Here is an 18,576-nt window from a genome sequence, read left to right as displayed (position 1 = left end):
TATAAATTCATATTTTTTACCTTAATTAAAAACAATTAAAGAGTACATACGAGGCACGATTCGAGAAATCGATTATTACCAATTAAACATCGATGATTACGAATACGTCATTCGTTTTACTTCATGTTGTATTTTAGAACTTGGAACTAAGCTTCATTTTATCTGATGAACTTTGAACTTTAGATCAGTATGTACATCAGAAATGGATTCCCCGTCTTGAAAAACCCCTCCTACGACGCTTCGTTCACCTTAAAGTTCACCCTAAAGCTCAGAAAAAAATTCTAATGATGCGACTGTGGCGATATCTGTAATGTTAAAAGTGAACTAACTGCTTGAAGAGAACAAATTTTGTTGAAAAAATAATGCAGCGCTGCGAACTGCAGAAATGGGAACTTCTTTTGTTATCTGCGAAAAAGAAATTGAAAACACCTTTTTCTATAGGGCGTTTACCAAATTGTTGCGTTTCTCTGCCGTTCACTACGTGGAGGACAACTCTCCAGCGCTACTATTGATGCATACAATTTTCTTCACAAAAATGCAATTTTTTCGATTGTTCGCGAGTTCAGGTGAATTTTTATGTGGTCTCAAATTAAAGACAATGAAATTCCCTATCGATTGATGTTAAATTTTTATCATTTCGCCGTGAAAATAACGATTTTATAATATGAATACTTTCATTTACCGATTTTTGCATACTACATATGTCAACGTCAAACTCAAAATACTCAAAATTTTCAGTGAACACATAGGTATTTTAATAAAGCAAAATGTTCGTAATTTTATCTTCTTCAAAATGGGGGTCTCTCGAAATCTCTACATTTAACCGTTGAAAAGTTTTCGAAGCTGAAAGTTGCGAAAACAATGCAAAAACCAGCTGCGTGCGGAAGTGTTGAACTTTGAACTAAAATTACTCAAAATTTTGAGTGGACACATAGGTATTTGAGTAATGCAACCGCGATTTTGGGAAAGAGCACGTTCTAAAACCCCCAAATCCAAATTTTCAGCTGCCCAAGTTCATTTTTCGATTTTTGGCGAATTTTTGAAAATCCAAAATTGACTGTTTTGGTGATTTATGCTTTTTTTTTTGTTAAAGCACGTAATTGATCAGTAAAAATGTTCAGAATAAGACCTAAAAAACTGATATTAACCCCCCCCCCCCATCCAAATTTCGGCATTTCCAGCCATTCTTGAGCCTCCAGCGCTATTTTTCAATTTCTCCAGAATTATTAATTTGCTCCAGAAGGCGATTGGGCAGCTAAAAATCGAGTTGTGTGTCATACTCAACCTGTTCAACGAATTTATCCACATTCGAGCCGATTCTGAAGGGGACACCTCAAGAGTGGTTTTTTGACCAGCTTTTTTCATTAATAAGAATATCCAAAAATCAAAAATTTCTCATTTGCGAGAAAATTATCGAAAAATGCGCGAATCGTTGTATTTCGTCATTAATCAAGCCCACGAGGGAGAATCTCCCCATTTCCAGCCTTTCTGGAGCCCCTGGAGAAATTGAGAAATCGCGCTGGAGGCTCCAGAATTGCTGGAAATGGTGACATTCGCCCTCGTTGGGTTAGTTCATGACAAAATACTGTGATTCGCGCAAATTTCAAAAATTTTCTCGTAATCGGGAAACTTTTGATTTTTTTGGATTTTTTATTTGAAAAAAAAACTGGTCAAAAAACCACTCTTGAGGTGTCTCCTCCAGAATCGGCTGAAATGTCGATGAATTCGTTAAACAAGTCGAGTATGACACACAACTCGATTTTCAGCTGCCCAACTTCATATTCACGTCTTCTGGAGCAAATTAAAATTCTGGAGAAAATGAAAAATCGCGCTGGAGGCTCCAGAATGGCTGGAAATGCCGAAATTTGGATTTGGGGGGGTTAATATCAGTTTTTTAGGTCTTATTTTGAACATTTTTACTGATCGATTACGTACTTTTTTTAAAAAAGCATAAATCACTGAAATAGTCAATTTTGGATTTTCAAATATTCGTCAAAAATCGAAAAATGAACTTGGGCAGCTGAAAATTTGGTTTTGGGAGTTTCAGAACATGCTCTTTCCAAAAATCGCGGCCCTGTTCAAATCGGAGGCACGGAGGCGGGCACCTCAAGAGGTTCCCTTGACAGTCACATTACCCATTACCCATACCTATAGTGTTGATCAGTGACCTCTTTCTGACTTTGATCTTCAAGAACTTGAGCTTTGGGTAAAAAAGTGTTTCAAAGAGGATAAAATTACGAACATTTTGCATTACTCAAATACCTATGTGTCCACTCAAAATGTTGAGTATTTTTACTTTTTAGTTCAAATTTCAATGTTTTCTACCCGCAGCTGGTTTTTTGTTTGGTTTTCGCAACTTTAAACTTCGAAAACTTTTAAATGGTCAGAGGTAGAGCTTTGGGTAAAAAAGTATTTTAAAGAGGATAAAATTACGAACATTTTGCATTACTCAAATACCTATGTGTCCACTCAAAATTTTGAGTAATTTGAGTTCAAAGTTCAACACTACCGCTCGCAGCTGGTTTTTGCGTTGTTTTCGCAACTTTCAGCTTCGAAAACTTTTCAACGGTTAAATGTAGAGATTTCGAGAGACCCCCATTTTGAAGAAGATAAAATTACGAACATTTTGCTTTATTAAAATGCCTATGTGTTCACTGAAAATTTTGAGTATTTTGAGTTTGACGTTGACATATGTAGTATGCAAAAATCGGTAAATGAAAGTATTCATATTATAAAATCGTTATTTTCACGGCGAAATGATAAAAATTTAACATCAATCGATAGGGAATTTCATTGTCTTTAATTTGAGACCACATAAAAATTCACCCGAACTCACGAACAATCGAAAAAATTGCATTTTTGTGAAGAAAATTGTATGCATCAATAGTAGCGCTGGAGAGTTGTCCTCCACGTAGACAAGGCAGAGAGTATGCATGCCCGCATTGCTCCGATTGGTAAACGCCCTATATCTAAAATGAATATAACAAAAGAACTTCTCGATTTCACCGCCTGAAGCGCTGCATCATAAATATTGAACTTTAAGAGGGTTGTTTCTCATATTGTACTATAGATGGCGCTGATTATCACGTTTTCAAAATTATTGATGTTTTTACATTAATAAAGCACGAATAAACTAATAAAGTGTACGAGGAGTCGATTAATACTAAAATTAAACATCGCTGATTACGAATATAACGACAAAATTAATACAGGATGTTTAGATCGCGAGATAAGCACCCGTGTTCCACGAAGACGAGGCGATCGATCAAATCTGACACCAGAGTCGGACTCGGCGCTCTCTAATTAGTCAAAAACGACCCTTTACTCGATTTTTTTGAAAATCAAAAAAATCCAAAAAATGCAAGGGGTACGTTCATACATTTTTTTGAGCAAAAAAACTTATTGTCGCCAATCGAGCTAAAAATTTGTCTAGGGGTTTTTTTGGGACGGCGAATTCATTTCCGGCGTCAGATTTTCACCAAAGTGTACCATTCTCTTGGAAACAGCCTTTTTTGACATCAAAAATGACCTGAAAAAAAGTTGTCGAATTTTGCATTTCTAATGACGTTTTCTGACTAATTCGAGCACGCTGAATCCAAAAATGACGTTTGTTTTGCAATCGGATTCGTATTCAGCAAACTAGTCCCAATTTCTCACTGAAGAAAAAGCCAACGACACAAATGGACACCAGATTCGGACTCAGCGACCTCAAATTAGTCGAAAATGACCTTCTACTCGATTTTTTTTAAAATCAAAAAAATCCAAAAAATCTAAAGGGGTGAGTTCATACATTTTTTTGGGTAAAAAAACTTTTTGTCGCCAATCGAGCTGATATGGGGGTTCGGGGGGTTTTTTGGGACGGCGAATTCATTCCCGGCGTCAGATTTTCATCAAAGTGTACCATTCTCTCGGAAACAGCCTTTTTTGACATCAAAAAAGACCCGAAAAAAAGTTGTGGAATTTTGCATTTTTAATGACGTTTTCTGACTAATTTGAGCACGGTGAATCCAAAAATTACGTTTGTTTTGCGATTGGACTCGTATTTTGCGAAATAGTCGCAATTTCTCGCCGAAGAAAAGGCACTCGACAAAAATGGACAACAGATTCGAACTCAGCGACCTCGAATTAGTCGAAAACGACCCTTTACTCGATTTTTTTGAAAATCAAAAAAATCCAAAAAATGCAAAGGGGTACGTTCATGCATTTTTTTGGGCAAAAATACTTTTTGTCGCCAATCGAGCTGTAAATTTGGCTAGGGGGGTTTTTTGGGATGGCAAATTCGTTTCCGGTGTCAGATTGTTGCCAAAATTCTTCCTTCTACTGGAAATTCATTTTTTTTTGGACTCAAATTGAGCTGGAAAAAAGTTGTCAAATTTTGCATTTTTGATGGCGTTTTCTGACTAATTTCAGGTCGCTGAACCCGAAAATGACGTTTATTTTTCACTCCAACCCCGAATGGATGAGAAAACGTCATTAAAAGTGCAAAATCCGGTGTTTTTTCAAACGTAATTTTTGAACTCAAAAAAGTGCCGCGTTTTCGAGTAGAAGAACGCGTCGTTGGGCTAATCTGACACCGAAAATGAATTCCCCGTCCCAAAAAAACCCCTAAGCCGAAAATTCAGCTCAATTGTGCCGTAATTTCGATGGGTCATTTTTTTGCAAAGAATTGGGCATTTTCGGACAAAAAATAACACCTCGAAATTCAGGTCCAATCGAGCTGAATTTTTGATCTTAATAGTTTTTTGGGACGGCGAGCTCATTTCTGGTGTCAGATTTGCTCGACGATGCTTCCTTCCGCTCGAAAATGGTCCATTTTTGATCTCTAAAAAAATGAACCCTTTTCCAGTAGAAGGAAGCGTCGTCGATCAAATCTGACTCCAGAAATGAACTCGCCGTCCCAAAAAAACCCTATAGTCAAAAATTCAGCTCAATTGAACCGCAAATTCAAGGGGTCATTTTTTGGTGCAAAATGCCCAATTCATTGCAAAAAAATGACCCAAAAAAAAGTTGTGAAATTTTGCATTTTTAATGACGTTTTCTGACTAGGTAATTCGAGCACGCTGAATCCAAAAATGGCGTTTGTTTTGCGATCGGACTCGCAGACGGCGAACTAGTCACAATTTCTCACCGAAGAAAAGGCCCTCGACAAAAGTGGACATCAGATTCGAACTCAGCGACCTCGAATTAGTCGAAAACGACTCTTTACTCGATTTTTTTGAGAATCAAAAAAATCCAAAAAATCTCAAGGGGTTAGTTCATGTATTTTTTTGGCCAAAAAAACTTTTTGTCTTGAATCGAGCTGAAAATTGGGCTATGGGGGTTTTTTGAGACGGGGAATTCATTTTCGGTATCAAATTTTCATCAGAGTGCACTATTCCTTCGGAAACGGCCTATTCTTGAGCTAAAAATTAGGCAAAAAAAAGTTGTGGAATTTTGAATTTTTTATGACGGATTCTGACTAATTTGAGGCGGCTGATTTCGAATATAACGTCAAAATTGATGCACGATGTTTAGATTGCGAGATAAGCGCCCGTTTCTCACGAAGACGAGACGATCAATCAAATCTGACAGCAGATTCGGACTCGGCGTCCTCAAATTAGTCGAAAACGACTCTTTACTCGATTTTTTTGAAAATCAAAAAAATCAAAAAAATCCAAAGGGGTAATAATTCATAACATTTTTTTGGGTAAAAAAACTTTTTGTCGCCAATCGAGCTGAAAATTGGGCTGGGGGGGGGTTGGAACGGCGAATTCATTTCTGGCGTCAGATTTTCACCAGAGCGCTCCATTCTCCCACAAACAGCCTTTTCTTGAGCTAAAAATTGAGCGGAAAAAAGTTGGGGAATTTTGAATTTTTTATGACGTTTTCTGAGTAATTTGAGGTCGCTGAATCCAAAAATGACGCTTGTTTTGCGATTGGACTCTTTTTTTGCGAAATAGTTGCAATTACTCGCCGAAGAAAAGGCACTCGACAAAAATGGACACCAGATTCGAACTCAGCGACCTCGAATTAGTCGGAAACGACCCTTTACTTGATTTTTTTGAAAATCAAAAAAATCCAAAAAATAAAAAATCCAAAGGGGTTAGTTCATACATTTTTTCGGGCAAAAAAACTTGTTGTCTCGAATCGAACTGAAAATCTGGTTCGGGGGGTTTCTTGGGACGGGGAATTCATTTCCGGCGTCAGATTTTCACCACAGTGCACCATACTCTCGGAAACGGCCTTTTCTTGAGCTAAAAATTGAGCGAAAAAAGTTGTGGAATTTTGAATTTTTTATGACAGATTCTGACTAATTCGAGGCTGCTGATTTCGTATATTACATCAAAATTGATGCAAGATGTTTAGATCACGAGATAAGCGCCCGTTTTTCACGAAGACGAGGTGATCAATCAAATCTGACACCAGATTCGGACTTGGCGTCCTCAAATTAGTCAAAAACGACCCTTTACTCGATTTTTTTGAAAATAAAAAAAATCCAAAAAATGCAAAGGGGTATGTTCATACATTTTTTTGGGCAAAATAACTTTTTGTCGCCAATCGAGCTGAAAATTGGGCTAGGGGGGTTTTTTGGAACGGGAAATTCATTTCCGGTGTCAGATTGGCCCGATGACCCTTCCTTCTACTGAAAAAAAGGCTCATTTCTTTGGAGCTCAATTCGAGCAAATATGACACCAGAAATGAACTCGCTGTCTCAAAAAACCTCCACTAACAAAAATTCAGCTTGATTGCTTTGTAATTTCGAGTGGTCATCCGAAACATTTATTCAAAAAGAACTCCAAGTTTTTAATAATTTTTGTGCCTTGAGAGTAGGCAACTTCTTTGACACCTTCAAATATTTTCGCGTTTTTCTTCCTTTAAAACCTCTTCACGAGCGTACAACGAGTAATTCTGTAGTAAATCAAGGGCGCTGAATTCAAATTTACAATTTTCATCAGTCAGGGATGCCAACTTACCGGGTTAAATAAACCTTTACTTACCAATCATAAAATATTTTCACATTTTTTTCTTCCTAATATCCTAAATAGAGTGTTTCAAAGAAGTAGATAATGAACAAGGGAGGGAGTAGAAATAATTCATTACAAAATGTCCCAAAAATTACCTCGAACTGATCGCGTATTAATAAACAATAGTATCAAAAACTCCCACGTTTCGAATAATTTTTATGCCTTGAAGTAGGCAACCTCTTTGACATCTTCAAAATTTTCACGTTTTTCTTCATTTCGAAACCCTTTACCAATGTGAAATGATGCTTGTGGGGTAAATTCGGCCCACTGATTTCGAATTTACTATCGTTTCCAGCCAGGGATACCAATTTCCCACATTAAAAACTGTTCTAAGTGGATAAAATTCAAACGCGCTGAAAAACCGCACGTTTCGAGTAATTTTTTACGCCTTGAGAGTAGGGCAACCTCTTCGACATCTTCAAATATTTTCACGTCTTTCTCGATTCCAGAGCTCTTCGAGAATGTAAGAAGGTGATTCTATCATTCTTGGGGTAAATTCAGCTCACTGAGTTCAAATTTACAATTGTCTCCAGCCAGGGGTGCCAATTTTCCGCATTAAAAGTCAAAATACTGATTTTCGAGAGCTTTTGCACTCGGTTCGCTCGAGCTTGTTTGCTTTTCTCTTTTCATTTTGGATTTTTCAAAAAAAAAAAATCATTCGAATTCTATGATTGCTTTTATGCCTCCTGGAATACTAATTTTTGAGAGCTTTTGCCCTCGCTTTAGTGCTTTACTCGGTTCTATTTGCCTTTCTTTTTCCATTTTCAATTTTTTATTAACAAAAAAAGACTATTCAAAATTCAAAATTTTAAATCTTATAGTAATATGAAATATTTACAATCGAAATTAAACAATTCGACTTAAATTTGATTTTAAGCAAACATGATGTGATATTCATTCATCAATTTTAAAATTGATCGTTAATTTTTAAAAATTCATCTCTAATTCTCTAATAACTTCACTTTTGTTTTTTTTCTTGTTAAAATTGAAAAATTGGAATAAAATTTCACATAAATTTTGCAAAAATTTGGCTAATAGTCGGGGAGCCCACTTGAGGACAAATTGCACTACCCCCCCCCCCCGTCGATCCTCCGGGGCAACTTTTTTCTTAAAGGGGGAGTCCTAAGGAATATTTCTAGCCCTTGTACTCGAAAAAAAAAGTGGCCCTACTTACAAAATGGCGGCCATTTTGATTGGCAGGTCAGCCGAAATCGCAGATTTTGCGTTCCAACATACTTAGGACTTGCACAAAATTTTTCAAACTGTACAAAGGTAGATCGAAAGATCAAGCAAAAATTCATCACCTGTCAAAATTTCAAGTGCTAAAGTGCGTTTTTTGATTTTTGGTGATTTTTTGAAATCAAATTTTGGCCAAAAATGAGGGAAAAAATCAAAATTTTACCAAATTGGCCAAGAAAGCTGAAATTTGGCATACACCTTATTTTCGACATGCCAAATCGATTGGAAACTGTTTCAAACCGTTTTGAGCAGTTCTGGAGCCTCCAGCGAATTTTTGAAACTCGAAATTCCCACAAAATTTCACCAAAATGGAGTTGGAATGTCGAAATTTACTCCGCAAACGAATTTCAATACGCTACGAAGTCAACTGCAGGGGGATTTCAAGTCGTTTTGGAGCATCCAGCGATTTTTTGAAAATTACTGGAGCCTCCAGTAAATATTTGAAACTTTAAATTTCCTAAAAATTCCATCAAACGGAGATGGAAAGTCAAAATTCATTCTGCAAGTTAATTTTAATGCGCTACGAAGTCGTCTGCTGGTGGATTTCAACTTCAAGTCGTTTTAGACCCTCCAGCCACTTTTTGAGAGGTCGTACGGTGTTTTTTGGAAAATTGAAATTTCCAATAAGTAGCTGGAAGCTTCAAAACCATTTAAAACCATTTGAAACCACCATGTGGTCGACTTCATCTTATTGAAATTAGTTGCGAAGTAAATTTCAGCTTACCCTCTCCATTTGGTAAGATGTTGCAGGAATTTCAAGTTTCAAAAATCTACTGGAGGCTCCAGTAATTTTCAAAAAGTCGCTGGAGGCTCCAAAATTATTTGAACCTACCTGAAGTCGTCTTCAGACGGTGTTAAAATTGGAGTGTAGAGTATATTTCAGCCTTCCATCTCCATTTGATGAAATTTTGTGAAAATTTAAAGTTTCAAAAATCTGATGGAGACTCCAGTAATTTTCAAAAAATCGCTGAATGCTCTAAAATAACTTGAAATCCACCTGCAGTTGACTTCGTAGCGTATTGAAATTGATTGGCAGAATGAATTTCGACATTCCAACTCCATTGGATGAAATTGCTGAAATTTCAAGTTTCAAAAAATCGCTCGAGACTCCAAATCGGTTTGAAATCCACCTGCAGTCGACTGCATAATATTGTATTGAAATTAGTTTTCAGAGTAAATTTCGGCTTGCTAACTCCATTTTGATAAAATGTTGTCAAAATTTCAAGTTTCAAAAATCTGCTGGCGGCTCCAGTAATTTTCAAAAAATCGCTGGATGCTCCAAAACGACTTGAAATCCCCCTGCAGTTGACTTCGTAGCGTATTGAAATTGGTTTGCGGAGTAAATTTTGACATTCCAACTCCATTTTGGTGAAATTTTGTGGGCATTTCGAGTTTCAAAAATTCGCTGGAGGCTCCAGAACTGCTCAAAACGGTTTGAAACAGTTTCCAATCGATTTGGCATGTCGAAAATAGCCAAAATAGGGTGTATCCCAAATTTCAACTTTCTTGGCCAATTTGGTAAAATTTTGATTTTTTCCTTCATTTTTGGCCAAAATTTGATTTTCAAAAATTCACCAAAAATCAAAAAACGCACTTTAGCACTTGAAATTTTGACAGGTGATGAATTTTTGCTTGATCTTTCGATCTACCTTTGTACAGTTTGAAAATAAGTTCGTGCAAGTCCTATGTTAAAAGTTAAAACCTAAAACGCAAAATCTGCGATTTCGGCTGACGGCTGCCAATCAAAATGGCCGCCATTTTGTAAGTAGGGCCACTTTCTTTTTTGAGTACAAGGGCTAGAAATGTAAAAAGTTGTCCCCCAGGATGCATTTAAGCATTCCTTACATACATTTCAGCAACGCTAAATTTTTCTCCACTCTGATTGGCTCTCGCGTTCATGCACGATCTCACCCGACACCCGCCGAACTCCTTATCATCATTGCCATTTTTGAACTTACAAAAATTTTCAAGCTCACATCGAAACTGCAGCATTGTAAACCCTTCGGATTATCGCAAATTACATCGGAAATAGACAATGCAGAAATGGAGCCCATTATATTTCAGCCACAAAATTAAAACTGATGATTTACCGCCCAATAGTGTTATCGTTTCCAATGTTGTTGCTGTATGCGAAATTCGATGCGCGATAAAGGAATATATTTTATTTGTTGATTTTGGTCACTTTGGTGATTATTTAGTTTATGTTGTAAATCTGAGTCATTATTTTATGAAATTTCGTACCTAAGTGAATGAAGTTACTGTTTACTGTAATGAGAGCAAAACCAAAAGCTACCAAAAGCATTATAACTATAAAATATTTCATTTTGTTGATTAATCTAAGCTAAGCCACTAAGGCATATGTATTCGATAATTTTTTTTGTTTTTGTACCTTTTGCATAATAAAATATGGTCATTTAGATCGTAAATTGTCTGTGTATTGAAAGCATGATACAGGTTCGCATGAAACTTAAAAAATTTTCCAAGTTCAAAAATGATAACGATGATAAGAGTTCGGTGGGTGGGATCGTGCGAGAACGCGAGAGCCAATCGGAGTGGAGAAAAATTTAGCGTTGCTGAAATGTATGTAAGGAATGCTTAAATGCTTACGGATCTGCTGGGCATCTCATTCAATTTCATTGCACTTTGCCGCACTTTGCACATTTTTGTACAATTTTATTCGTTTTTGTTGGTAAGTAAACGCATTTTAATATTTTGATGATTCTATCAGATCTCTTTCTTCCGTTTATTATCAATAGATTTATACATATACACTGATCACCAAATAAATGATCGTGTTTCATTGTAACTCATTATTTTATCCACTTCATTTTTTGCAGGTAACAAGCCTTGTGAAAATTTGAACCGCAAACATGGGTGAAGTAAGTTTGCATGCACGTTCATATTCTTAAAGTACAATGTATATATTTGTTGAATTTACACTTATCAATTGTGAATGCTCGTCATGTATTGTATCTCATCCACTGCATTCGATAATCCAGTACTGTGTATTAGAATGGATTCTGATTCGTTTCTGTCTTGCAGGGTGCTGAAGAACCTCTAAAGAAGAAACGTCAGTTTAAGAAATATACATACCGCGGTGTGGATTTAGATCAATTGCTCGACATGCCTGCGTAAGTGAATATCTTATATTTTTATCTTCTGTTTTATTTCGAATTGGTTCAACAGTGGGAAATTTTTCAATTTTCAGAGAGCAGTTGACTGAAATCATGAGTTCCCGTGCTCGAAGACGTTTCAAACGTGGATTGAAACGTAAACCGATGGCTTTAGTTAAGAAGTTACGTAAAGCCAAGAAAGACAGCGTTCCAGGGGAGAAACCTGATGTTGTGAAAACTCATTTGAGAAACATGATCATCGTTCCCGAAATGGTAGGCTCAATCGTTGGTGTTTATAATGGAAAAACCTTCAATCAAGTCGAAATTAAAGTGAGTACGGTGATATATGTTTTTTTCAAATGTTTATTTTTTTGTTGTTAGCAATTTTATTTTTTGATTGGGTTTTCATTTTAGGCGGAAATGATCGGTCATTATTTGGGTGAATTTTCTGTCACCTACAAACCTGTGAAGCATGGACGACCCGGCATTGGTGCCACCCATTCGAGTCGATTTATTCCTTTAAAATAATCTTAATACCGTTTTTGTTAACTGTGATCTAGTTCATGTTTTTTATTATGACGAATTAGAGTTCCTCGTTTTTAAATTTCTAATTTTGTTTTAAAATTTAATTTGTGTTTTTGAAGGGCGAAAGAGCGACGAATATTGTATGTTGTGGGAGCTCCGGACTCGCCAGTGAGTTATTTGAAAAGTTGTCTGGTTTTGTAGTCGAAGTTTGAGATGAATATTCTTACGCGATGGGGTAAACGTGAAGATTTCATTATTTCAATTTACTATGCATGTGTTATGAGTGACTATGAGTTTCATAATTACATATTATCTAGAGGCAATCAGATCTATTCTATCAAGAGGGTCATAAATAATGTAACCGGTCCACTTGGCCGTTGAATACTGTTTACGTAAGGATGTAGTTTTTCATTCATTTCTGGCTTTTTTGCGAATTCTCGAAAGTAGAAAAATTCCAGCAAGCTGTTTAAAGGGCGATATATATTTTCCCATGAAATTTGAAAGGCTGCAAAGGGTTTTTGGGACGGCGAATTTTTGAATTTTTTATGACGGATTCTGACTAATTCGAGGTGGCTGATTTCAAATATAACGTCAAAATTGATGCAGGATGTTTAGATCGCGAGCTAAGCGCCCGTATTTTACGAAGTCGAGACGATCGACCAAATCTGACAGCAGATTCGGCCTCAGCGACCTCGAATTAGTCAAAAACGACCCTTTACTCGATTTTTTTGAAAATTCAAAAAATCCAAAGGGTTACGTTCATATCTACATTTTTTTGGGCAAAAAAACTTTTTGTCGCCAATTGAGCTGAAAATTTGGCTAGAGGGGTTTTTTGGGACGGCGAATTCATTTCCGGCGTCAGATTTTCAACAGAGTGCACCATTCTCTCGGAAACGGCATTTTCTTGAGCTAAAAATTGAGCAAAAAAAAGTTGTAGAATCTCGAATTTTTTATGACGGATTCCGACTAATTCGAGGTGGCTGATTTCGAATATAACATCGAAACTGATGCCGGATGTTTAGATCGCGAGATAAGCGCCCGTTTTTCACGAAAACGAGACGATGGATCAAATCTGACAGCAGATTCGGACTCAGCGTCTTCAAATTAGTCGAAAACGACCCTTTACTTGATTTGTTTGAAAATCAAAAAAATCCAAAGGGTTAGTTCATGCATTTTTTTGGACAAAAAAACTTTTTGTCGCCAATCGAGCTGAAAATTTGGCCAGGGGGGTTTTTTGGGACGGCGAATTCATTTCCGGGGTCAGATTTTCACCAGAGTGTAGCATTCTCTCGGAAACGGCCTTTTCTTGAGCTAAAAATTGAGCGAAAAAAAGTTGTGGAATTTTGAATTTTTTATGACGTTTTCTGACTAATTCGAACACGCTGAATCCAAAAATGACGTTTGTTTTGCGATCGGACTCGTATTCGGCGAAATAGTCGCAATTTCTCACCGAAGAAAAGGTTCTCGACAAAAATGGACACCAAATTCGAACTCGGCGACCTCGAATTAGTCGAAAACGACCCTTTACTCAATTTTTTTGAAAATCAAAAAAATCCAAAAAATGCAAAGGGGTACGTTCATACATTTTTTTGTAAAAAAACTTTTTGTCGCCAATCGAGCTAAAAATTGGGCTATGGGGGTTTATTGTGACGGCAAATTCATTTCCGGTGTCAGATTTTCACCAGAACGCTCCACTCTCGCAAAAACAGCCTTTTTTGACATCAAAAATGACCCGAAAAAAGTTGTTGAATTTTGAATTTTTTATGACGTTTTCTGACTAATTTGAGCACGCTGAATCCAAAAATCACATTTGTTTTGCGATCAGACTCGTATTCGGCGAAATAGTCGCAATTTCTCACTGAAGCAGCGTCCCTGGACAAAAATGGACACCAGATTCGAACTCAGCGATTTCGAATTAGTCGAAAACGACCCTTTACTCGATTTTTTTGAAAATCAAAAAAATCCAAAAAATCCAAAGGGGTTAGTTCATACATTTTTTTGGGCAAAAAACCTTTTGTCGCCAATCGAACTAAAAATCTGGTTTTGGGGTGTTTTTTGGGACTGCGAATTCATTTCCGGCGTCAGATTTTCACCAGAGCGCTCCATTCTCTCGGAAACGGCATTTTTTTAAGCTCAAAAATAATGTGAAAAAAAGTTGTCGAATTTTGAATTTTTTATGACGGATTCTGACTAATTTGAGGTGGCTGATTTCGAATATAACGTCAAAATTGATTCAGGATAATTAGATCGTGAGATAACCGCCCGTTTTTTGCAAAGACGAGGCGATCGATCAAATTTGACAGCAGATTCGCACTCGGCGCCCTCAAATTAGTCAAAAACGACCCTTTACTCGACTTTTTTGAAAATCAAAAAAATCCAAAAAATCCAAAGGGGTAGGTACGTTCCTGCATTTTTTTGGAAAAGTTTTTGTGTCTTGAGAGTAGGCAACTTCTTTGACACCTTCAAATATTTTCGGGTTTTTCTTCGTTTAAAACCTCTCCACAAGCGTACAACGAGTGATTCTGTTGAAAATCGAGGGCGCTGAATTAAAATTTACAATTTTCATCAGTCAGGGATGCCAACTTACCGGGTTAAATAAACCTTTACTTACCAATCATAAAATGTTTTCACATTTTTTTTCTTCCTAATATCCTGAATGGAATGTTTCAAAAAAGTGATGATGAACAAGGGAGGGAGTAGATATTAGATATAATTCATCATTACAAAATGTCCCAAAAATTACCTCGAACTAATCGCGTATTAATAAACATTTATAGTATTAAAAACTGCCACGTTTCGAATAATTTTTATGCCTTGAAAGTAGGCAACCTCTTTGATATCTTCAAAATTTTCACGTTTTTCTTCATTTTGAAACCCTTTACAAATGTGAAATGATGCTTGTGGGGTAAATTCGGCCCACTGATTTCAAATTTACCATTGTTTCCAGCCAGGGATACCAATTTCCCACATTAAAAACTGTTTCAAGTGGATAAAAATCAAACGTACTGAAAAACCTCACGTTTCGAGTAATTTTTACGCCTTGAGAGTAGGCAACCTCTTCGACATCTTCAAATAATTTCACGTCTTTCTCAATTTCAGAGCCCTTCGGAAATGTAAGAAGGTGATTCTATCATTCTTGGGGTAAATTCAGCTCACTGAGTTCAAATTCACAATTTTCCGCATTAAAAACTGTTTTTAAATGTACAAGAAATCGAGTACACCGAAAAAACCCACGTTTCGAATAATTATTGCGCCTTTAGAGTAGGCAACTTCGTTGACATTGCCGTATTTTTTTTCAAATGATTGAAAAATTCCACATTTCGAGTAATTTTTGCGCCTTGTGAATAAGCAACTTTATTGACACGATCATATTTTTACCCAAATAGTTGAAAAAATTCCACGTTTCGGGCAACTACTTCGACAGTTTCAAATATTTAGTTATCCTCAATTTCGAAGCCGCTGAGTTCAATTTCCTCAGGTCAGGGAAACCAACTTACCGATAAGAGCACAATTCCACACCAAAATAAGTGTCTCACGATTAATATTTTCAGAAATAGGTACCTAGTGCTTAAATTCAGAGCTTTCTCCTGAAAAGAAGATAATACTCCCAGATTCATTTTCGCTGATATCGATCGTACAATGGATAATTTCAAAAATTAGCAATATGCAATTCCATCGTTAATAACTTGCTGTAAAGAAATATGCATCAATAAAATCAAACACCACACAATCGAAATTCATAAAACCAGCGGCAAAGAACGAAAAAAAAAAAAAAAAAAAAAAAAAACATTACAAACGCTAATTCTACATACATATTCCTGATCGATCTGGGCTAAAAAATACGCCGGTCGCACGACGTGAAAAACCTTGATCGATCATTACAAAAAAGATGAGAATGATTAAATTATAGCTTACAGTATTGAACACCAAGTATACAAAAATGATCGATCATTACATAAAAGTTGAATGATTAGGTAGGTAATTATTATAACTTACAATATTGAACACCAAATACGTACATCAACAATGATAATAATAATTCCATATCAAACAAACAGACACAAATACGAACTTATTTTCTAAAAAACAAACTTGACAGTTCAAACAATCTCAAGTTTGAAATAAATTCGGAGGGTGAGGGGGTGTGTGCAAAAGTTGGAGAATGATTGAAATGAATCGATTTTTCCAAGTTTTTCGTTTGAGAATTTCAATATTACAACACCTCTGCCGATTCCCTCCAAAGATGAATACATTTTTGAAACCCCATCATCGCAAAATCGTTCAAATTACGGAACTACGTTATTGTCAACGATATTAATTTTAATTTCAACGCGATCAAAAATACTCCACATCTTCAATGATTTTAAAATTATACATCTCGTCTCGAAAATTTCGACTGATTATCTTTCTCGTTAATTTACGATTTCATCCTCACTTCGTAATTATATTCACTAGGTACCTCAAATTTTACAGAACACAAATTCAATTACAACCAGACATTATCGTACATAGTCCAGATCGCCATACACACTAGTGCTTAAGTTTCGAAAATTTCTTCTCAATAGGTTCTATATTTTGAGTTATCGATTCGAATTTCAAATAAAAACGTAGTTCTGAAAAAAAAGAAAAAAACAACACGCTTAAAACTTGAAAATTATGAAAGATCTAAAATTCAAAACGATTCGAAGCCATCACCAATCAACTCGGTAGGTCGACAATAAAAATTCGCCAAAAATTTAGAAATTAATTCCAGAATCTGAAGTTTTGGCTAATAAAATGTAGGTATTTTGGTATACTCTATATCGATTCCCCTTTGACTGATTAAAAAATGTTGTTCCTGTTTGGATACTTCCCTTGTAAGGCTGTTTCAAAATTATTTCATCTTAAAGACATGCTTATAAAACCAAAAAGCTCAATAACTCGTACCATTTCATCCACGTTTTCTCGTAAAATTTTCTCTACATCGTTTAAGACCTTGTCTTAACATTCTCTTTTCGTTTGCTTTACTGCCAAAAATACGATAAAGATAATATAAATACAAATTCAAACATCAACAACTCGAGAAAAAAATACTGACTCGACTGTACAATGTGTTGGTAGCAAGGCCACCATCCCATACACTCGAGCCGGCCGGCATAGTCGCCGGTCTGCGTATCACACCCAGACCGCATGACTTATCAGCCGGTGCAGGCGCACGGGTGCAAGGATGTTAATTATTTGCGAATTTACATTGCTACAAAATGCAATAAAAAATTACTGTTAGTACGTGACATTGTAAGTATGTATTTATTTCTGCGCAGTATTTCGTTGAAGGTCGCGAGTCATAAATACATAGAGTATCCGCGGAACCGGACATAATTTCGTCGCAGCATTATTCCTTCAGACGTAGATTTATCAAAATTTACACAATAACAACGTGTTGAGAATTTCTTCTTTCGATTACCTACTTTCATCGCGAGATTTTTTAATTTTTATTTCATTTGAATTGAATTTAAAAAAGTGAAAAATGAATAAATTATTCGCACTTCTTCTGATTTCAATCGTACTTGTTTCATTTTTATCTCAAGATGCGGAAGCCGGAGCACTTACCTACGGAGCCTGTCAGACAGGCTGTAATAAGGTGGCAGTCGCATGTTACACGGCGGGTGGCGGTATCTTCGGTACACGTGAGTAGAGAATAATTCCTCGTTTATAATTTTTTTTCTAGAGTAAAAGTCAATTTTGAAAATTAAAAACTTATACATACGTACATATTTTCTATAGTTACACTCGGACTCGGAGTACCTGCAGCTCTTGTAGGATGCTCGGTGGCACAAGGATCTTGCATGGCAGGATGTGCCGTACTGTTACCTTGAAAAAAATATATGTGGTGAATATAAGACATTTCTGATAAAAACTTGTAAAAAGCATTTTTTTTAATCTATTTTTTTCTACTTTATATTATTATTTTACGGCAGATATCTTGATATTATTTATCGTCAGTAGGTACTAAAGTTTAAAATAATGAATATTTTTATGTTTATTTTGGTAATATAACGTAATAACGTTAATAAAATATTCCTGTATTTTTACTCATGGACGTATTGGCTTATTTCAAATTTTTCCTACTCACTTTCGACGTGTTAGGTATGATAAGATAGGTAAAGCGATGAACTTTCAACAGTATGTACTTCAACTCGTAATCAATAAGAAAAAGTCATCCTGCATCATTAAGTATAAGTATAACCTAAATAGCTCCAACTTTATTTTCACATTTCAAACAATTCAATGCAAAAATTGTGGAAAACGATGCTTAAAAATAGTGAAAATTTTCATAAAATATCAAATATGTCTCATTTTCAAATATGTAGTTAAAAACTCAACTTTTATACTTTCATATGTAGATCTGTTGTCAAAAAAGTAAAAATATGTAGTTCTCTTTTTTGAATTTTAACACCGGAAATAAAAAGTGTTTACAATGCTTTTCTACGTATGAGGATAAATCGTTAATCCCAATTATAAAAACGAAATCTTCATTTTTGTCGGTAGGAGGAGGGGGTTGGGAGAAGGCATCAATTTGGTCTCGCGAGGGAAAAAATACTTCCACCGATCATAAAATACGAGTGTAAAGAAACCAGCTAATCAGCAGGTACATTAATAAATTCTAGCAATTCTCAATGCTCTAAAATTTTACAGTACCCATAAAGAAAGTAATT

At 35.9% G+C, this 18,576-nt stretch overlaps 1 protein-coding gene and 1 long non-coding RNA gene across 2 annotated transcripts; both read left to right on the top strand.

Moving 5' to 3' along the window:
* The first annotated feature begins 10,847 nt into the window (after window positions 1–10,847).
* Window positions 10,848–11,967, top strand: LOC135836823 (uncharacterized). The gene is made up of 5 exons (XM_065351872.1): window positions 10,848–10,932; window positions 11,081–11,122; window positions 11,286–11,374; window positions 11,452–11,686; window positions 11,771–11,967. The coding sequence occupies exons 2-5, from the start codon at window positions 11,114–11,116 to the stop codon at window positions 11,882–11,884; spliced, it is 447 nt and encodes a 148-aa protein (XP_065207944.1). The 5' UTR covers window positions 10,848–10,932; window positions 11,081–11,113; the 3' UTR covers window positions 11,885–11,967.
* A 4,706-nt stretch (window positions 11,968–16,673) lies between these two features.
* Window positions 16,674–17,952, top strand: LOC135836805 (uncharacterized). The gene is made up of 2 exons (XR_010557081.1): window positions 16,674–17,547; window positions 17,645–17,952. It is a non-coding gene; the product is annotated as an uncharacterized LOC135836805 (long non-coding RNA).
* Window positions 17,953–18,576: the final 624 nt, after the last annotated feature.

The sequence above is a fragment of the Planococcus citri genome, chromosome 1 (assembly GCF_950023065.1).
Source record: "Planococcus citri chromosome 1, ihPlaCitr1.1, whole genome shotgun sequence".
NCBI lineage: Eukaryota > Metazoa > Arthropoda > Insecta > Hemiptera > Pseudococcidae > Planococcus > Planococcus citri.
This window is presented reverse-complemented; position numbering and strand designations above follow the sequence as displayed.

What these genes read in the sequence shown, in the direction of transcription:
- LOC135836823 (XM_065351872.1), top strand. An exon ending in CAATTGCTCGACATGCCTGC is followed by an intron (nt 11,375 to 11,451) that starts GTAAGTGAATAT and finishes TTCAATTTTCAG; the next exon opens with AGAGCAGTTGACTGAAATCA. An exon ending in TCAATCAAGTCGAAATTAAA is followed by an intron (nt 11,687 to 11,770) that starts GTGAGTACGGTG and finishes TTTTCATTTTAG; the next exon opens with GCGGAAATGATCGGTCATTA.